This window comes from Peromyscus eremicus, chromosome 3 (genome assembly GCF_949786415.1).
Source record: "Peromyscus eremicus chromosome 3, PerEre_H2_v1, whole genome shotgun sequence".
Taxonomy (NCBI): domain Eukaryota; kingdom Metazoa; phylum Chordata; class Mammalia; order Rodentia; family Cricetidae; genus Peromyscus; species Peromyscus eremicus.
Window position 1 is genome coordinate 156,708,919 of NC_081418.1, and position 21,924 is coordinate 156,730,842.

General features: G+C 42.8%; 1 protein-coding gene across 2 annotated transcripts in view; it reads right to left on the bottom strand.

Annotated features, from left to right (window-relative positions):
- Positions 1-3,760: 3,760 nt before the first annotated feature.
- Positions 3,761-21,924, bottom strand: part of Ipo8 (importin 8) — a 67,295-nt gene continuing 49,131 nt past the window's right edge. Inside the window, exons 19-25 of one of the 2 annotated variants that reach the window (XM_059256414.1) lie at positions 21,681-21,778; positions 18,193-18,288; positions 14,820-15,040; positions 13,015-13,220; positions 10,942-11,139; positions 7,570-7,686; positions 3,761-4,250 (exon numbers count right to left, since the gene is read on the bottom strand). In XM_059256414.1, coding sequence (XP_059112397.1) covers positions 4,234-4,250; positions 7,570-7,686; positions 10,942-11,139; positions 13,015-13,220; positions 14,820-15,040; positions 18,193-18,288; positions 21,681-21,778 — 953 coding nt within the window. In that variant the 3' untranslated portion in view covers positions 3,761-4,233. Of the gene's footprint in view, positions 4,254-7,569; positions 7,687-10,941; positions 11,140-13,014; positions 13,221-14,819; positions 15,041-18,192; positions 18,289-21,680; positions 21,779-21,924 lie in introns of both variants that reach the window. The other variant, XM_059256413.1, reaches the window with a different exon arrangement.

The following is a 21,924-nucleotide window of genomic DNA, read 5'->3' on the forward strand; positions in this document are numbered from 1 at the left end:
TAAAATCATGCTATTTGCAAACAGAGATAAAGAGTCCTCTTTCTGTGGACTCAGCACCTCACCTGGGCAGCACAGTAGAAGTGACCCTAAAGACAGGATGAAGGTAAACTGGCCCCTAGAATGTGAGCATGGGAGACCTAGCCCCACCCCTCATCTGCATATGGGGGTGTGAACTGGGGAGAGATGCCCTCCCACCCTGGCCCTCACCATCTGTGGCAGGTGGGAGAGCTGTCCCTGCCCCTCACCACCTGCAGCAGTCCGGAGAATGGCCCCTGTACCTTGCCTGGGCAACACAGTAGAGCTGGCCCTGAAAATGTAGTTGTGGGAGGACCAACCCAAGGGCATGAAAACAGAACTGGCTCCACCCCTTGCTCATCACTGCAAGGGGTGAACTGGCTGGGGCCATGTTGGAGAGCTCACCCTGGTGATGAAGATGAGGGAGAGCTGGTGGGCTGATCAATCCCGCAACTACACAGGCCAGAACCAGCGTTATGAGTTGGCTCACCCCAACATCCATTCCATCTATGATCTGCTGGAGCAAATGAGGTGGCTGGTCCTGCAGACCCAAAGCTTCAGGATCTCCATGACACAGGGCAACAACAGGATATCCAAGAGGAGTCCCAGAGGCCTTGAACCAGACCAATGACTTTTTGCAATGAACACTTGCAATGAACACCTATGGATAAAAGGGTTTACTGTGTCACACTACAGTTTCCATAACAAGATTATTCTTTTGTTGTTTCCTTTTTGTTCTCTTAAATTTTATTTTACTTGGTGGGGGTGATGGGGAAAGTTGCAAGGGCAGAGGACGGATACATAGGGATGGGAAATGAATGGGATCAAGATGCAAGATGTGAAAGTCACAAAGAATAAATAAAAAGAAAGTTAAAAGATAATTTTTTTTAAAAAGGGACCTCTTTCTGATTTGGGTGCTCTCTATTTCTTTCTCTTCCCTAATTTCTCAGGCTAGACCTTCCAGAACTATAACAGCCAAAGTTAAAACCCTTGTCTACTCTAGTTCTCTGAAGAAAGGCTTTTAACTTTCTCCCATTTAATATGGTGTTACCTGAATTTATTACATAGGAAACTATGTTGAGGCAAATTCTTGCTATACCTGATTTTTGAAGTTTTTATTATTGGAGGATGCTAAATTTTATCAAATACTTTTACCATGTTTATTGAAATGATGATGGTTTTGTCCCATAGGTATGTTAATTTACATGTGTTAAATCATTCTCAAATCCCTTAAGATAAATTCCATGTGGCCACAGTATATAATCCTTTTCTGACGTGCTATTCAATTCAGTTTTTAATATTTTAAATTCTTATACATTTAGTTTTGAGATAGTCATCCATCACACAGGCTGGCCTCCAACTTACCATGTAGATGAGGATGGCCTTGAACTTATGATCCTCCTGCTATCAAGTGCTGGAATTACAGGTGTGTTTCACCCTGCCCAGCTCTAAAAGTAGTGTAGGTCGGCCTCAAATTAGTGATCCTCCTGTCTCATCTTCTTTAGCACTTGCCTACCAGGATGCACTACCATGACCTGCAGAAGTACTCCCACGCTCTCACTGTTCATGTCAGACCTGCTGGTTCTGACTTCTCCTGTTGTCCTCTGTAGTGGGTAGCCATTCCAGCTTTGATCTGGAAGTTCCAACCCCCATTGAGACTTCGGCAACTGTCACGCCTACAAGGCGGGGCCAAGGGAGGCGCGGGGACCCTGGATGGTGGAGGTGGACCAAGCAGAGCTCCAGAGAACACCGCTGGACTGCGATACACCTTTCCCAGACCCCGCGACCTACCTATCCCTTAATTTGTAAGTTACACCATTAAATAAATCTCCTTTTAACTACGTGGAGTGGCCTTAATAATTTCACCAATATCCCGCCGTTCCGGATCTCGGGTCCCCCGGCGCCTCCCTTGGCCCCGCCTTGTAGGCGTGACAGTTGCCGAAGTCTCAATGGGGGTTGGAACTTCCAGATCAAAGCTGGAATGGCTACCCACTACATCCTCTCAATACCAACAGCCCTCTTGTTCCAGGTTCCTGGAAGTCAGGGAAACATGCCAATGAGTTATAACCTGCGCCATCCCAGAAAATATTCCATTTAGCAGAGTTCAGTTCCTGGGAATCAGCCCACATTTTATTTTACAGTACATTCATGTGAGTTCCTGCATTTCCAAGGTAACCAGATCCCATTCCGGTTAGCACTTCTGGTAACAAAACCATACCGTGACTCTGGCTTCAAAAACAAGGTGTGGTGGTGTGCAGGAATATGTCTTCCCTTTAATACTGCAGGTGACAATTCACCACAAAGTCTCATTTCCAGAACCCATGCCCCCGAGATCCAGTGTGAAGGCAAATTACCCCTGTTACAATTAAACCATATGAGACATGGGAGAAACCAAACTACTTCAGAGATCTAGAATCCCCCACAGTGCAATCTTTCCTTTCTAACTGCTGGGGGTCATGCAGCTTTGGTGCCCTGAAAAACGAGAGATTGGAAAATACAGGGTCATTTCACTCTGAAATGTATGGCTTTTCAAGATACGTTTGCAAAAAAAAAAAAAAAAAAAAAAAAAAAAAAAAAAAAATTAAATAACCCAAATTTTTAAAAAATAATATGAGTAAGAGTTGATAATTCAGGAAGCACCTAGAAAATTCTGCCAGTTGCTGTTTAAACTACAGGCATTTCACAGAAACAAAATCTATATCACATCCAGAAATACGACAAGTCCTGATGACATATTTTCATTTTGCTAAATGAAAGCACTGTGGTTCGTGCTCTGCTTTTGAACGGTTCGGGAAATTCATCTGCAATACTGACATCATTCACCTACAAACCCAGCTGATCAAGAGACCAACCCTTGAAGAATTTTTAAAAAACAACTGAGCCATAATAAATCAGGCTGGAGAAATTTCAGACTGTGAGAAAGCAGGTAGTTGGATCTGTTAGGTCTTTTTACTAAATTAAAAAAAAAAATTTCTGTAATGGCCATAACTCCAATCCCTGGGATGCTGAGGCAGGATTGCCACAAGTCTGAGGCCAGACTAAGCTGCACACAGAGTTCCAGTCTAGCCAGAACTATGTAGCAAGACCCTAACATAAAAAAGAAAAAAGTTAAAAATCAGCTGGGTATGTTAACAGCAGTCAGAGGCTGAGTCAAGAGGACTGCAACTTTGAGGCCAGCCTGAGTCACATACAGAGCAAGATTCTACCTCAAAAAGAAAGGAGAGAGGGATAGAAGGAGAAAAGAAAAAAGAGGAAAAAAACTGTAAAATGCTTTGGGTCCTGTCAACATGGCTGGAATGGTAAGTAACTACCAACCAAGTCCTCACCCAGAAACTGTCTTCTGCTTAGAACTTCAATGTGCCTTCGAATTTGGATGCCCCCAACCCCTGTAGTATAATTAAACACATGACTCCTAAGAACTTCTTCAGTCCTGCTGCTAAGCCCAGTAACTAACAGGCCCCTGCGGCTAGTGCCAACAAGTGGGTAAAGCCTGAACTTGGTAGGTTACCAACGCAATCAATACATTTGTGATCCTGAAGAAATACCACCCCATTCAAGAGGGAACATGTGACGGAAAAGGGAATACGACAGTTCTTAGGAAAGCCATGGAAGTCTCATGAAGAGAGCCTTTGGGCACAGGGTGGTCAAAGGGAACAGGGACGTTTCTGAAACCAGAGAGAGAGACTTGCACTAACTGCCAGTCAATGCAGAGTAAAATGCAGAATGAAATGACATATAACCAAGGTTTACAGGATATCTAGAAATACGTTTTATGATTTAAAAAAATTGCAACACACTCCAAAAAAAATTTTTCTGATAATTCATGTACAACAGAAGGCACTGTTATCCGCCTAAATCCACTGATTCTTCATGGCAAAAACCTGAGACGCATGCGCCAATCCCTAACTCTAACCCCTCCGCGTTCAGCCTTCAGAGTGGACGCTTTGTCCTTTCCAGTCAATGACTGCTTTTCTTTAATTTCGTACATTACAGTAGCTGTTGAAAAATATATATACCAGGTTAAGAAGGGTCGAGGGAAAGGCGAGCGAGTCCATGGCTGCCTGGTGCCGATGGCACAGACCCTTGTTCCCCTCTTGGCCCTCACGCATCCTGTCAAAGCAGCAGCGGCGGTGATGCTGGTTGGTGAACCGTAGACGCGCCTTTCTGTTGTTGCTGGGCGCAACCCCAAAGTTAAACGCAGAGAAGATGCCCTTGTCCTCAAATGTGCAGCCGCCCTGCTATTGGAAAAGAGGAGAGGGAAGACAAAGAATGCTTAAGGTGAGAGCACTGAACGTAACTTTAAAGAACCGGACTTTTATGATAATGGACTGTTTGGTTTGTTTCCAGACAGGGTCTCATGTAGCCAGATTAGCCTCTAACTTGCTATGTAACTGAGGATAGCCCTGAACTCCTGATCCTCCTGCCTCCACAACACAAGTGCTGGGATTACAGACACCAATTCCCCTCCCGGCCTTGCTGCCATGCCTGGCTCTTTTCATGGATTTACAGCTTTAATATGATTCCTGGTATTAGTTGTGCCACCTAATTGAATGCCAGCCTTTAACAAAACCACATTCACAAGCAATTATGTTTATCATGGAACAACGATTTGCTAACACAGGTGAGATGTGAACAGTTCTGAGGCTGGGAGCTAATAGGTACAGGCTCCACTCTGCACAGGATGCCGACAAAAACTGTGACCCTCAAGAACAGTCCTCACCTAAAACTCATGTCTCCCATTGAAATACTTTGTAACCACAAAATTTTTCCCACTAATAACCCAGGAGTGCGCTCAAAATCCCAACATTAAACAATCTTTCCTTCTTAAAAGCTGAAAATTGACATCACCAACATATGAATCCCAACAAATATAAATGAGAACTTGCTCTGGTTTGGGACATAAATGTCCCCTGAAGTCCATATGATGAACTTGGTTCCCAGCCTCTGGCACTACAGGGAGGTAGGAGAGCCTTTGAGAGGCCTTGCCGGGCGGTGGTGGCACACGCCTTTAATCCCAGCACTCAGGAGGCAGAGCCAGGAGAACCTTTGTGTGTTCGAGGCCAGCCTGGTCTACAGAGTGAGTTCCAGGAAAGGTGCAAAGCTACACAGAGAAACCCTGTCTCAAAAAAAAAAAACCAAAAAAAAAAAAAAAGAGAAGAGGACTCCTGGGAGGAAGTGAGGTTATTGTGTGTGTGTGTGTGTGTGTGTACACGTTTGTGTGAGTGTATGCTGCATGTATGCAGGTGTCCAAGAGGCCATAAAAAGGCACCAGAAAAGGGAACTGGAGTTACAGATAGTTGTGAGCCATCTGATGTGGGTGCTGGGAACCTAACCTGGGGTCCTCTACAAGAGTAGCAAGTGCTCTTAATTGCTCAGCCCCCTCTTCAGCCCCATAGGGTGTGTTTTTAAAGAGATACTAGGACTCCAGCCCCATTCTCTCTCTGCTTCTGAGGTCCCTTGACACAAGCCCATTTCCTCTACCTCACACTCCTACCAGAGGCCCAAAACCAAGGGGGCCAAGTGGCCAGGACTGAACCAAGAGCCAAAATAAAATCTCCTCCTCTTAAGTGGATCTCCTTAGCTACTGGGTAACATCGATGGTAAACTGAGTAATGTGGCATTTCATTTTCAAGAATACAAGCTCCTTCTAAGATCCACAGAGTTTTTTTAGTCCGTCTGTGGTTGAGACGTTAGGTGGGCAATGGGCTAAGTCTTTCTAAGCAAGACCTATCCCAACCCTTAACTTCTCTAAAACATTAGGAGGATTCTCTGCCGGAGTTGCTGTCCGACCCCCTCAGTTGTGGGCAGCGCTGTAGGGTGCATGACCTCGAGGAACTGTTGCCCAGCCGGAAAGGTTTGCAGGGCGTGTTACCGCTGAGGGAGATAACGGTGCGCTACCCCGACAGACCCCCTTCAGGAGGGCGGCGGGGAGTACCCGCCTGGCCTCCAGTTAGCAACGCCGGATGAGAAGGACAGGAAGCCCCAGGCCTCGCTATGGAAAGCGAGGGCGGTGGAGAACCCCGGACCTGGAAGCTGCTGCTGCCCTGGTCCTAGGCATCTGCGCGCTCCTCACGAGGATAACTGTCGGAAGGACGGGAATGAGAGTAGTGCTACCGGGTGACTTTCAAAGTTCCCACAAATTGAAGAAACGATGACCAAACGTGTGAGCGGGCTGGGTTTCCAAAAGATCCACTTCCAACCGGCTTTAGGAAAAGAGCAAACTTCACTGGAGCCACCTCTGGCTCAGCCCTGTAGTGCCACTCAATAGGCTTGGAATCAGAACGCCAACTGCGTCATCGTCCCCCACCCCATAGTTGGTTGAAACTACACAGCCGAGGATGACCTTGAACTGCTGACCCTTCAGTCTTCACCTCGAAAGTGCACAGATTACAAGCCTGAGCCACCACATGTGGTTTTTATGCAGTGCTTTGGGACGGCCCAGGGTTTATTATCCGTACTAGGCAAGCGGTCTACCAACCGAAGTACATCCTCAGGCCGTCACTATGCTAAAGTTGACTTTTGTTTTGTTGAGATTTGTTTGATTTTCATTTGTGTGTGTTTATGGGGTCAGGGAGGCCTATCTTGTCCCTTGGAGCTGGAGTTTCATGTGGTTGTGAGTCACGCGATTAGCATGCTGGAAACTGAATTTGGGTCCAATGGAAGAGCAGCAAGGGTTCTTAACCACTGAGCCATTGCTTTTTCTTCAGGTATTTTTGCAATGTTTTCGGGTTTTTAATTTGAAATTTTTATTTGGTTTAATCATGTAAAAGCTGTATTCTACTGTTTTATTACTTAATAAACTAAAAATTTAACACACACACACACACACACACAAAAGCATTAGGATGTCAGAAAGGGAAAACACTATTAACCCCTACCTGTGAAATGGTGTTGACAGAGATAGAATATTATTATTAAAAAGAACCACCAAACTGGGCCTGGTGGCACAGAGACATGTCTATAGTCCCAGCTACTCAGAAGGTTGAAGCAGGAGGATAACAAGTCCAAAGATTGTAAGTTTGAGGCTAGACTAGTCAACTTAGCAACAACCCATCTTTAAAAAAAAGACGAAAAAAAGGTAGGCACGGTGGCACACACTTGTAATTTGAGCCCTCGGGAGGGCTGAGGCACAAGGATAGTAAGTTTGAAGCCAGCTTGGACTACACAATGAGTTCCAGGCCAGCCACCAAGTGAAACCCTAACTCAAGAGAGACAGAGACAGAGAGACGGGTGGGCAATGGGACTAGGATCGTAGCTCACCGGTAAATTATTTGCCCAGGATGTATGAAGCTGTGAGTTCAAACCCCAGCATCTCAAAGAGAAAAAGAGAGAAAGAACAACCATACAGCCCAGGAGAAGTAGCATACATCAGTAACTCTAGCACATACAGGTAAAAATAGGAGGACAAGTTCAGGTCAGCCTAGGCGACATGGCAAGAAGAGCCGTATGACAATGGAATTCTTCATTATAATGAAGGGGTTGCTCTTCAGCCATTTTAATCAAGTAAGGCAGGTGGTGGCCCTCTGACATACAACTGTGGAAAGGACGGCTGACCTGCCACTGTCCTCCGGTGCTCCGCCAGTGCGTACACCTCCTGCAGCTTTCTCTTCTGATCCTCACTGAGTGGTGCCACCAGCAGCTGATACCAGGCAGCATCCCGATTCTGCACAGCTATAGCATTTCAGGGGGTTTGGAGGAAAAAAGGTAAGAAAGCCAGTGACCATTATTATGTCAGGAAAAGTAAGTGGTAGGATCAGATCTCAATGAAATTATTTTAGACAGTAAGAGACAGGGTGATGAAACTGATCCCAACAGACAGTCATTTCTGAGGGCCCATTTACCCAACTATAAGGAACCCCAAGGAAAGTCCCCTTTACAAATCTGTGGTTTCCCTAATTCTGTCTTTTTCTATCTTCTTTTTCTGGAAGTTTCCCCAACTATATATATTCCCTAAAATCCTGACACTGGGCAACACCTGGACTCACCTGTTACCATCCTCCTGGGAATCTTTCTAGTACCTTCCATACCAGCTCTGTCTCTACACCGAGGGCCTAAGTCTGCACCCTTGTGCAAAATCCTTCCCTTCTCTTCCTGGACTTTTCCAGCTAAATACTTCAAACTTAACACAACTGAAACAAAGTTTAATATTTTCTTTCTGAATGCTCTCAATCCCCCCCCCTTTTTTGTTTTGTTTTGTTTTGTTTTTCAAGACAAGGTTTCTCTGTGTAGTTTTGATGCCTGTCCTGGATCTCACTCTGTAGACCAGGCTGGCCTGGAACTCACAGAGATCCACCTGTCTCTGCCTCCCGAATGCTGAGACTAAAGGCGTGTGCCACCACCCATCAGCTCAACCTCTCATTTCTATTGGTCTCTCAGGAAACCATTGCAAACCCTTCCCATGTGTAACCATGCCCAGCCCACATCACCTCTGCCTGTCTCTCAAAGTCCTCTACCTACATACTCTCCCCATCAAAGTCCACACTGTACTTTTGATCTAACAACCTCACATTGCCTAGGATCCTGAAGATCTTGTACTTCAAACCTAATTACTCCCAAAAGTAAACTACCATATCAGGTCAACAGCTTATAGGAAAACACTCCACTATGCACTGGGTTAAAAGGGCCCATATTCAAGGCAGCAAGCACCCTTAGTTCTATGCCATCCTTCCCAGGAATGCCTCAGAGGCTTCTTTCCTAGTGGTCTATCCAAGCTTGTCCACAGATGACTGTGCAACCCCAGCAGAGGAGCTTCTAAACTGTTGTGCATGTTCAGGTTGTACGTGAGACCCAAAAGCTCCTGCAGTACTCAGGATGCATGCTGTGTCTACAGGTGACCGTCTTGGAACATACTATTTCTATCTCCACAGCTGGCTTTCAGAGCACTCTTGTACTTCTGTTGAAACTAAATAATGGTGGTGTGTTATGTTGGCATTGCCTAGTTGGCAAAAACAGTACACACACATGAGAATTTTAAACATCTAATAGTAGAAATAAATGATAACACAACCACAGAACTATTTAACCATAAAGCAAATAATAGACATTAGTTAAGGTTTTTTTTTTTTCAGTACAACTGTTAGATTAATAATTTGCTAAGTATTTCATTGGCTTATTCTCTATTTTTATCGTAGGAAGCAAGTGAAGTCCTGAGTTGAATGTATGTTGTTGACATGAGTACAGCCATGTCAAGGACCCCAGTGCCTCAGCCCCATGGGAGTGGTACAGCTTTCCTTGGGTCCATGTGCAAATACTGACAGTGTGTGCAGAAAATGTCCACTATAGCTCCTCCCAACTCCTGCCACCCAGTGTTTATAGCTGTATATACAAACTGCCCCTGTTCAACTGTTTGCAATAAACTCAGTGAGCTGCAAGGGTGCTGCAGCATCTTAATTAGAGAGCCCAGCCCACCTGATCCAGTTTTTTTCAGTGTGCCATGTGCCTATGATTTCTTCATTCCCTTGCAGTGGCATTCACCCTGTGAGGTTTCCATTCTCATCTCCCACTGTTATACAAGTCTATTGCTCTTACTCATTTGGCAAGGCCTTTGGACAAGTGTGGCTTTAAGGAGTCCTATAACTTATAAGTGTTACTTTCTGTACAAAATCAGTACAGTTAATGTAGAAAAGCATCCCTTCATCGGGTCTTACCCTGTTTCTTCCCATATTTGGAATAATTAATAGGCGCGTGGCCACAGTGTTTAAGCACCACATACCTGGACCACTTTACTCACAAATGTCAAAACGGCCATTTGTGAGTTCCTGCAGTGGCAGCTAGGCAGTGCAACTCTGTGACAAGTTCAGCATCACTTGTCTCTCCCATCCCGGGCCACCACGATGCCCAAGTGGAAAGTCAGCATGGACGGAGTGGCAAAGGTGGAGCCCAAGCACTGCTCCACAAGGCTGTTACTAAGCCCACCCCTCCCAGAGTGGACATGAAGCCGAAAAAGGCCCTATCCATCATGTCTGTCAGTGTCCCCACTTCCCTTCTTCTACAATCCAGAGGGATATTTTTATCAACTATTTTGTAAATGCAAGTTTTTTAGTGGCTCTAGAAACACTTTTAAAAGGTGGGAGGAAGTCCCACCTAACCCCATTTTTTAAGCGTAAATGATTTTTTTAAGAGGTTAAATCACTCGCTGGTTGTTTATTTTTTGGTACAACCAGAAAATAGCAGGATACTGAATCAGGAGAGGCTATGACTGTCTTGGGGGTCACCATAACATTCCGTAGAGGGGGCTAGCTTTATATCCTACAACACAAAGCATACTAAATGGTAATTTGGAATCTCAGTTCTGCATTTGTGTCTAGAATATTTTCAGTCATATCTAGTCTTGTGTTTCTAGTAGAACCATTTTCTAAAAAGCACTACTAGGTCCTTGCCCTGTCAGAACTGTCAGGGCAGTCCATTTTCCTAACAATTGTGATAATGTGCTGTGAAAGATGGACATTTTGAGTATGTACTGTATGTGGCATAAAACTGTGAGTCAGCGAAATTGAGGATTGTGAGCATTTGAGTGTTCCATGAGGTCTTAGGGAAAACTTGCCAAGTTTGAGGCTGGAACATGACTGGAGTAAGCTCAAAGAGAAACAGCAGACGGCTCTTCATTTGGGTGTGTGAGCACAATGTATAACTCTTCAGCGTTTGGGTACATGTGTTAGAATTGAAACGACTGTGGACTCTGGGAAGAGGGCTGGCGGTTCATCCTGATGCTGCTTCTACAGCAGTGGGAGTTTAGAATGACTTTTCAGTGTGCTAACCTTTTTCATTCTAAATGTTTGGATACTTCTAAAGCAAAAGGTAAAATTTTAAAGCATCTATACCAATACGGGGGTAGATCCCAAAACGACTTCTAACAGGAAGAAATTACAGATGTTTAAAAACATCTTCAGGTTTGAGGAATGGAGGTGGAGGGCGTTGAAGACATACCCAGTAGAGCTTGTGTAAAAAACTGGTACTCGTCCACACTGTTGTCAAGGTCCAGTGGGGTGCTGAAGCCCTCAAGGGCTGTCTCCTCCAGCACTTCTTCATCCCAGTCCTCGTCCTCGTCCTCTTCACCTCTGCCGCTGTGCGACTGCATAGCTTGAGCAGTCACATTTGTCTCCTCCTCCTCACTGGAAATCTCCTCTGTGGACCCATTAATTATGTAAAAGAATGAAAAACAAGGATTATGAAATAATCTGAAATATGAAACCACCACAGAATCTATCTAAAATTATAAACTTTATCTTTACTGTAGTAGATTGTCTGGCCTCACCCTCTTAAACTCAGTGGCCCAGACTGAACATTAATAATGCTGCCATGGCCACCTACTCACATAAGAATACCACTTAACTGCAGGCTACCACATTCTTCTCATTGGAAGAAAAGCAGAATGGTTCCCATTCATGTGTGTTTTCAGCAACAATGACTTCAACTCTCTTAAACACTAAGGAAACAATTATGAAGTGCTCAGAAATGCCCCCAAGAGGTCATTTCTGCTAACACAAATAGTAACAATACAAATATGTAAAGAAAAATAAAGTGGTTGGCTACATGTAACCTACAAAGTTAAGCTAATGACTGGAGTGACAGCTCAGTCAGCAAAGTGTCTGCATTGCAAGCATGAGGACAATCCCCAGAACCCAAACTAAAAAGAAAACAAAACAAACAAAAAACTCAAAGTACAGTGACATTACTTGTAATCCGAGTGCATCCCTAGGGCTGCTCCCTGCCCATCTAGACTAACTTTCTTTGAAAACTCCAAACTAGTAAGAGATTCTATCTCAGAAACAAACAACAACAAAAAGTCAAGGTAGATAACATCTTAGGAGCAACACCCAAGACTGTCCTCATGACTTTAGTCCTTTACTGTGCATCGTTTGCAGTACATAATAATCCAAGAGCCTCGGGTGTACCAGAGGCATCTTGTAACCAAAGTCATGCGAAGGCTGCGTCCCTGCTTCAGAAAAACAATTCTACAAATCACGGGAGGAAAACAATCACTGCTTTCCACAAAGATTCTTTACTGTTTACCACAGTGATTCTTCAAGGTCAAAGTACTTCTAAAAAACAACTATTCATTCTAAAGTCTATCCCAGATACAGCAACTCTGCTAAATTCCTACAACAGTTCTCTCAGGAATCAGTTCTCTCCATCGGACATGTGGGTTCTGGAGCTTGAACTCAGGTCATAAGGCTTGGCAGCAAGCACCTTTACCCACTAAAATATCTAGCCAGCCCTGTGATTCTTGATTGACTAAACTGCCTGCTTTCATACATTTTACTCTAAATTTGTTTAAACCTTAAACATCTCAAATTGTAATTTTTGAAGATGAATTACCCAAGAACTATTTTTTTAAAAATCCATCTCTATAGAACTCTTTTTTTTTAAAGATCTATAGAACTCTTATACTGACAGTGTACACTTAATCTAAGAGTCATTCAGTTATTGGTAGCTACTTTCACTGAGCTTGTTAGTATAAACAAAACAGTAAGTCTTAAGTTGCTAATTCATAGTCAAGACCATCCGATTCTCTTACATATAGGCTTCTCAAGGCAAAACCACATCTACTGGGCTCCACTTAGAAGCCACTGAAAGTTTTAAGTATTAAGGAATCTAAATGTACCTCACATGATAAAATTTGTAAGTCAATCAAGCCCCAGTTTAAATGTGTCACAGGCCAAAGAAAGGCAATCTGTTTAATGATTCCAAACAGACTAAAATGTAAAGGAAACACATGGAGAGATGGCTCAGTGGTTAAGAGCAGTGGTTGTCCTTGCAGAGGACCTGGGTCCTCAGAACCCACATGATGGTTCACAACAATCTGAATTCCAGTTCTAGGAGATTCAACACCTTCTTCTGGCCTCTATAGGCACCAGGCAGACATATGGCACACAAAAATGCATGCTGGCAAACAGTCATGTACATAAAATAATTTAATTTTTATAATAACAATTAATGATGAATTAATTTTAAAAAGCAAAATCAACTATAGTACAAATCGTAAGTAGAAGACTTTACCACTTTCCTCCATGTCGGCTTTCTCTGCTTTTAAGTTATCTTCACGGTTTACCAGTTGTCGTGTAGCACAGACCTGCTTCAGGCCAAGGAACAGGAAGAGAATGGAGGGCAGGATCTGTGCAGCCACGGCATCCACAGCAGGAGGTCGGTTCTGCAGTTCCAAGAGGATGCTCAGTCCTATTATACACATCTTCCGGTCATGGTGTCTGCAAATGTTGAAAAACATGCAGATGTGGTCACAAAGGACAAACTACAGAGCAGTGGTTCTCAACCTTCCTAACGCTGAGACCCTTTAATGCAGCCCCTCATGCTGAGGTGACTCCAACCACAAACTATTTCACTGCCACTTCGTAACTGTAACTTTCCTACTGTTACAAATCATTATGTAAATATTTCTGGAGATAGAGGTTACTCAAAGAGATCAATTCCCATAGGTTGAGAACCACTGCTCTAGAAAGACTAAAGCAAGTGAAATCCTATGTAAACCAAATTCTACAAACAAACAAACAAACCAACTCTTACCCACAAAGACCTGTGAGGGAGGTCAGGTGTGGTAGCTCACACCTATAACTACAGCACTGAGGAGGCTGAAACAGGGGTGTTGTAAATTCAAGGTAAACCTGGACTACAGAGCAATTTCAAGGCCAGCCTAGGTTCTATAACAAGACTTGGTTTCAGGAGGGGGAGAAAAGGCTTATAGGAGTCTGCAATTAGCATTTTTAATTTTGCTATAATACCACTTATGATTAATGAAAGAGCTGTATTTGAACACTAGCAAAATGAGGTTTGTTAGAGATGAAATGCCTATTTGGCAGCATAAGATTTCTACACAATGGGAAAATGAAGAGCTCTTCAGACCGTGCTCTCCTGGCCTGGTCCTCAGCTTTCCTGGCAGATATGCTCCATCCACACCAAACCCAGGTGCCAAAAAATACTTCAAAAAGTCAGTATCTAGCATGCTGACCTGACTGGCTACACACACATCTACCATCAGCCTCTGCTGTAACAGAATAAGAAAATTTTAATTCCAAAGGAAAAATAATTGGTTATTTTATATTAGACACAGTTTTCTGTGAAATGTTTCCTTTGTTTAAAAACATCAAAAATTAAAAGACAAAAGCTAGGGGAAAAAAAACCCCTCAGTGTTAAGAACAATTTCTGTTCTTCCAGAGGACCTGAGACTGATTCCCAGCACCCACATGTGGCTTATAATCACCTACAACACCAGCTCCAGGAGATCCAACACTTCTTCTGGCCTCTGAGGTTACCCAAACATGCACAGCATACATATGGTATGCATTCACACAGATATACACACATATACATGAATAAAAATAAATCTTAAAAGCCTAGTACTCAGAAGGTAGAGGCAGGGGGATCAAGCATTCAAGGCCAGCCTGGGCACATGAAATGTCTTGAAAACAAAATTAAAAACAACTATATTAATTACTGTATAATGAATCTTTCCAACAGGTTATACTTCAAAACATATTTCTAATTTTTTGGATTAAAGAGATGGCTCAGCGGGTAAAGGTGCTGGACCCACATGGTTTAAAAACAGAACCAACTCCTGAAAGTTGTCCTCAGACATCCTCTGCAACATGCCATGACACAATTGTGCCCACACACATACACTGACACTGATACAGAATAAATAAATTTTTAAATATCCATAATTTTCAAAAATTTAAATAATATACTAAAAATAGTCCCCAAGATATAAATATCATCTCTGAACACATCACTGTACTAAAAAGTAAACTTCCCAAACACTGAAGCAACATGAAACCAAGAAAAGCATGTACCCCAGGAAGTAATCGGTGTCGTTCATCCACTGGTTGATGAACTGTGCGGTGACAGGTCCGGGGTTGTGTGGCAGCTGGACTTGCTCCAGTGTGTGGAACAGCAGCTCAGGGCTGTAGTAAAGCGCAGCGATCGCCACCTGAAGACACATGGTGCGCAGCTCACTGGTCTTGACACCGCGGGTTAATCTCTCCAAGACAAGTTGGACAAACAGCGGGACACACTGGAGGATGGGACGGAAGCAAGAGTCACCCACACACTGCAGCCCAGAGACATCCTGAAGGCTGATGCTGGCTGTGTCACCAACAAATGAGTCTTCGTGACAATAGTGCTTATTTCAACTGTGTCTAGGAGACATTTAAAGCCCTACATTCCCATCAAACTCAGAGAGACCAAGAGACTAAGTAAACAAAAAGTGATAGTCTACAAAGTCTCACTCCCTTTCATGTCCACACTGAGCTAGCTAGAGATTGCTTGTGAGATCCTCCTTCCAAACAGCTCACTCACTCAGCCATTTCCATGTCTAAGGTAAATGACAAAGATAGGATCGATGTCAATTTGGAAATAAATGAATGAGACTATGACATGATCCATTTGTCTCTTGAAAAACAAAATCCTACCACTACACTCTCAGCTCAAAAATGCTGAGAAAAAACAAAACTGTGGGTCTCAAGTCCTCTGAATACAATGCTAACTCCTGTGGTGGTATTGTGTCCCCCAATATATTGTGCACCCTAATAAACTTATCTGGGGTCAGAGGACAGAACAGCCACTAGGTAGACATAGAGGCCAAAAAATGGTGGCACTCACATCTTTAATCCTAGCATTCCAGAGGCAGCGATCCGTCTGGATCTCTGTGAGTTCAAAGCCACACTGGAAACAGCTAGGCATGGTAACAAGAGCCTTTAATCCCAGGAAGTGATGGCAGAAAGGTATATAAGGTGTGAGGACCAGAAACTAGAAACTTTTGGCCTGGTTAAGCTTTTAGGCTTTTGAGCAACACAGTTCAGCTGAGAGGCATCCAGTCTGAGGAAACAGGATCAGCTGAGGAATTGGTGAGGTGAGATGGCTGTGGCTTGTTCTGTTTCTCTGACCTTTCAGCGTTCATCCAAATATCGGGCTCTATGTTTCTTATTTAAAGACCGTTTAGAACTACATCTACAAACTCCAGCATTTATTTCTCATTTAGATACTTAATGTTCTTGATTGGAGTGGATTGTGTCACATATGTCTGATATCTACATTAAAAATCATGAGCCATGGTGAAATAATTAGTTAAGAATCAGTAAAATCACAAGGAAAGATTAACTTTGAGCTAGCTGTGGTGGTGCATGCCTTTAATCCCATCACTCAGGAGGCAGAGGCAGGCAGATCTCTAAGTTAAGGCCAGCCTGGTCTACAGAGCAAGTTTTAGAACAGCCAGGGCTACACAGAGAAACCCTGTCCCAAGCACCACTTACCCCCCCACCAAAAAAAAAACCAAACAAATAAAACAAACAAACAAACAAAAAACACCTCTTTCTGATAGTTTCAAAACTGAAGTTTAATAAATATTTACTATCATATGTAAAGCCACCAAGAGCTAAAGGAACCTTTAAGTTTTAAGATTAATATAACAATTATCTCTTTCTGTTAAATTAAAACAAGACTGATGTGCTGTGGGATGTCTTTCTGTGTGCTGTGAATATGTGTGGCTCCCATTGGATAATAAATAAAGCTGTTTTGGCCTATGGCAAGAAAGCTTACAGCCAGGTGGGAAATCCATGCAGAGATACAGAGAGAAGGGCGGAGTGGAGAGAGAGAGATGCAAGCCTCTGCCCAAGGAGCAGCAACAAGACGCCAGCAGACCGGTAACTCCACGGCCACGTGGCAACATGTAGATAATAGGAATGGATTAATTTAAGATGAAAGAGCTAGCTAGCAGGAAGCTAAAGCCATAGGCCATACAGTTTGTAATGAATATAAGCCTCTGAGTGATTGTTTTATAAACAGCTGCGGGACCACAGGGCCAGGCAGGACCAAGAAACTTCTGGCTACACTGATGACTTAGGAAAATATATTCATAGAAATATTTTATTCAATAAGAAATAAATAAATAGATAAATAAATAAATGGAAGATCACCACCAACAGCACTGACATCACAGATAAGATATACCAGCCCTCCTGGTAGAAATAACTCAGAGACCTCTGAAGTATTCTCAACTAAAACGTCAAACCTGATTCCTCTAGCTGACAGGAAACACAGAGAGGCATTATGTCCAGGCTACACCTGAGGGTTCTATGTGGTGTCCACACTAACATTTGATCACCAACAGTCCTCAGCTCTTTAAAACAAAGCCTTGAGCTTATCAATCCCTCTGCAACCCAGGTCTAATACAAACACTGTGGACTCTTACTGACTACACAATCCAGCTCCTTCCTACTTACCACAGCCCTCCAAACTGAAGTGGTCACCTTTTCCAACTTCATACAACTCTCCGAAGTCGATGATGAGATAAAGTCATCAAACATAAGTTTTCACATTCCTTCTTTCTATATCAAGACAAGTCACTGTACTAGCATTATCTAAACAGCCCTTTCAAGACAATCAATATGGCCCTAGGGTTTAGAAAGCAAAACCATTCCATATTTAACTTGGAGAACAATATGAATGTAGCTTCCTAGACACACTCCAGACAGTCACACAACAATGGAATCTGTTGACTTTTGTTTGTTCCATTTTCCTCTACATTTGACCCTAGAAAACTTTTTGTTTTATGAACATCTATTACCACCTGTAGGCAATAAACGTGGGTGGCATGACTCTGCTCCCACACGCTGCTGCCCATTGGCCTCCTTTTCCAGGGAAGGTTCTGTAGGCAAACCCAGGTTCTTGCTCTTACCTGGCTCTCTCCTTTAATGCCTTCTCTTTTCTGATGCTTCCTACAAAATCTCCTACTATAAATCCTGTTCTTTCCTTCCCATTGCTTTCCTCACACCTCCACCAGCCACAGCCTCCTTGTTCATCTGTAGAAGACCCATTCATTGGTCACACATTCAACAACCAAAACCCTGGCCTTTGATCTTGTCATTTCTCTGCTCAAGGGTTCTCTGTTTAATTGCTCAGAGCAGAATCTAACATACACGATTTTTACTTTGCAAGCCACATATGACCTCCATTGCACATGCTCCTGTCTGCATTCTGGTATTGTTACCATTGCCATGAATGTTTCTGAGTCTTTTTTTTTCCCTATCATTCAAATAGGATTTGCACCAGCAAGTACAAACTATGGCTGCCTTTTTACTTTTCCATCAAAATATAAGTAGAATATCAATCAGGCATGGACATTTTTTATGTAAGTGTCCAGGAGGAGACTTTTCTAATATGCATCACCTGGTCAATTCCCCTTCCTTTGCACTGAAGAATGATGACTTCCAGGAGTTTGGCAGCATGGCACTCGGCGTCCTCTCCCGCCTCTCCACACAGTACCTAGAGCAACAAGTTAGCTCAGCATGAGTGCCAGAGGAAACAAACCCCTGTGAATTCAGTCACAGAAATAAGTTTTGTAGTTTTTTGAGACAGGATCTCTATGTAGCCCTAGATGGCCTGGAACTCACTGTGTGGACTGCCTGGCATCAGGCTCAGAGAACTCCCCCTATCTTTGCCTTTCAAGTGCTGGGATTAAAGGCCTGTGACATCAGCCCAGCACGGATCACTGCTTTTAGAAAAGCAACTGGCTGAGCAGGTATGGTGGTGCACACCTTAATCACAGCACTGGAAGGCAGACAGGCAGTTCTCTCTGAGCCCAAAGCCTGTCTGATCTTGGTTTGCAAAAAGGTAAAAAAATAAGTCATACCTTGTAATTTACAAATGGGCTGTGGAGCCACACACCTGAGTTCAAACGTGGCTCCAACACAGGAGCTCTGAAACCTGGAACAATTTAATAAGCAGCAGGTCCAGTGTGATAAAAGTAGGGCTCTCAAATATCTTAGGGTTAAATAAGGTCAAAAAAGCTCAGAATGGTTGCTAAGCAAGAGATATTTTCTTCATAGGTGTAGCCATTGGCAAGATGCCAGTGTTCCTGTAACCAACTCTAAGGAAATCGATTGGGTCACAAAAAGGAGAGCAGGGCATGAACATTCATAGAACAGGGGTAGCGGGAGGACACAGGACCCTAGTTTGGGAGAGAAGGAATCACTAGGAGTTGGAGCTGGGCAAGAGAGGGCAATAATGAGTAAATATGATCAACATATATAAGTACATGTATGAAAATAACATTATAATGAAACATTATTATATATAATTAATAAATGTTAACAAAAACATTTTAAAAAGAGTCTGACATGGTGTCACATGCCTTTAATCCTAGCATTCAGAAGGTAGAGGCAGGCAGATCTCTGTCAGTTCCAAACCAGCCTGGTAAACAAAGTGAGTTCCAGGCTAGCCAGAGCTAGAAATATAAATCCTGTCTCAAACAGAATATTGGGGAGGGGAGGGGGGAGGAGGCCTAGAAAGATGTCTCAGCAGTTAAAAAACACTCTGGCAGAGGACCAGAATTTGGTTCTCAGAACCCACACTGGGAGGCTCATAACCACCTGTAATACCAGCTTCAGGGGATCTGATGCTTTCCTCTGGCCTCCTTGACATACACACACACACATAATTAAAAATAAATATTTTTAAAGCACACAGGAAATGCCTGATGCACTGCAAGAATTCTTTAAATATGAGCTAGTATTAAAACTAAAAATATGAAATATATGTCATCTACTTGACAAGAACATCACTGTGAACACTGCCTTCTCTGTCTGCTGTAGAGAGCAGCTGCATTACTAATGGGACACACACAACTGCTCTGCTTTATGCTGCAGCTTTCTTTCCCCCTTTCCTCAACATCCCTATAACTGAGGGTTGACCTAAAGATTGACAGGTGAAAATGGTTCAAAAAAGGGGTTATCACAGAGCTACAGAAGTTTTTAGAATCTCAGCTTAGGTAAGACATTTGCACAACTTTGTAAGCTCTTTATAATTTAACTGGGACCTAAACCAGATATACTAATCACCAGTTTAGAGCTCTTACCAGACCCTGATACACCTCCCTGTGGTATTATTGTGTTCCCCAAAATATTGTGCACCCTAATAAATTTATCTGGGGTCAGAGAACAGAACAGCCACTAGATACAGAGGCTAGAAAATGGTGGCACTCATGCCTTTAATCCTAGCATTCCAGAGACAGAAATCCCTCTGGATCTCTGTGAGTTCAAGGCCACATTGGAAATGCCAGGCATGGTGACTCACACCTTTAATCCCAGAAAGCAGCTAAAATCCCAGGGAGTGGTGGTAGAAAGCAGAAAGATATATAAGGCGTGAGGACCAGAAACTAGAAGCATTTGGCTGGTTAAGCTTTCAGGCTTCTAGCAGCACAGTTCAGCTGAGAGCCATTCAGATATGAGGACACAGAGGCTTCCAATCTGAGGAAACAAGACCAGCTGAGAAGTTGGCCAGGTGAGGTTAGCTGTGGCTTGTTCTGTCTCTCTAATCTTCCAGTTCACCCCAATACCTGGCTCCGGGTTTGTTTTATTAATAAGACTCTCTAAGATTCCTGCTACAGCTCCCTGCTCATGAGAACCATGGGCTGCAACTACAGCTATTTTCCCTCCAATTCCATGGTCAAATTTTTTGGTTTCTGGCTATTTGAACTTTTCACAATCTGCCTGCCAGCTTGATGTAATACAAGTTTATTTTCTCTCTCTCTCTCTCTCTCTCTCTCTCTCTCTCTCTCTCTCTCTCTCTCTCTCTCTCACCTGAAGTAGGTAAACATGACTTAGTCATCAAAAAATTCTTAAGATATAACCAATAGAGGATTAAGATAACACAGTGGACAATCATGTCTGTGCATAAATGCATCAAAGAATCATCACATACTGAAATAAATATTGCTTCTGTAACTCTTATCATTGTTTTAAGTTCTTATGTTCAAATGATCTACATCTAGGTACATAGGTGGCTTCTAATATACAATCAATTAAAAATAAAAGGATTGGTACCATTCTATCACAGACTGGCAAACTGTATAGTTAGTTTTCCTAGCACTTTAATTAGTAACAAGTTTACATTTTTTAGTTTTCTTTTTAAATTTATTTAATTTTATCTGTGGAAAGTGTCTTGCTTCCATGTATGTATATGCATCATGTATAAGTCTGGTGCCCACAGAGGCCACAAAAGGGTATCCAAATCCCCTGGAACTGGAGTTACAGATGGTACTGGGAACCAATCCTGAGTTCTCTGCAAGAGCAACAAGTGCTCTTAACCACTAAGCCATCTCTCCAGCATCCATAAGTTTATATTTTTGAAAGGAAAAAAAAATGGAAAGAAAAGTAGAGAGCTGGCCCTCCATATCCATAGATTCTCTATCCATGGATTCAACCAACCATAAACCAAATGTTTTGTTAAAACTTGGATCTACACTAAATGTGTACAGATTCTTTTTCTTGTTGTTATTCTCTGGCCCACATGGCTTAACAACTACTTACATAACATTCTATTGGATTGGATATTATTATAAAAGTGGGTTGAATGCATGGTGAGATGGGCAAATACCACTCTTGCTAGTTACGAGACTGGAGGACTCATGGAGTCTGATATCCACGGGGGTCCTGGAAGGATCTCCATGGATACAGAGGGATGGTTGTATTTACTGAAAAATTTCAAAGTACATAGATACTGAAGTGACATGTATAACACAGTGTGAAACTTTAAAATTACAACAATCCCAAACTCATTCTTAAAATGAAATTGATAAATCTATTCAGATAAAGTAATATAAACTAAACACCCAAACATTATTAAGAATCACATGACAACTAACAGGATGCACTTACCTTCCTGCACATTGTGAACAAGACTTCTAAGTGCTTTGGATTTGACAGCAGAGTGTTGGTGTCTACTGTCACATAATTATGCAGGAGAGGCATCATGTCTGGGAAAAGATCCAGAATCCCATTGAGACTTGTGCAACAGGAGCAGAAATGAATGATTCCCATTGGAACCACATTTCTGTAGCACTAAAATGCTGTCTCCCTTAGCAGCCACAAACTAGAAATGGACGTGATATACCTGCTCTAT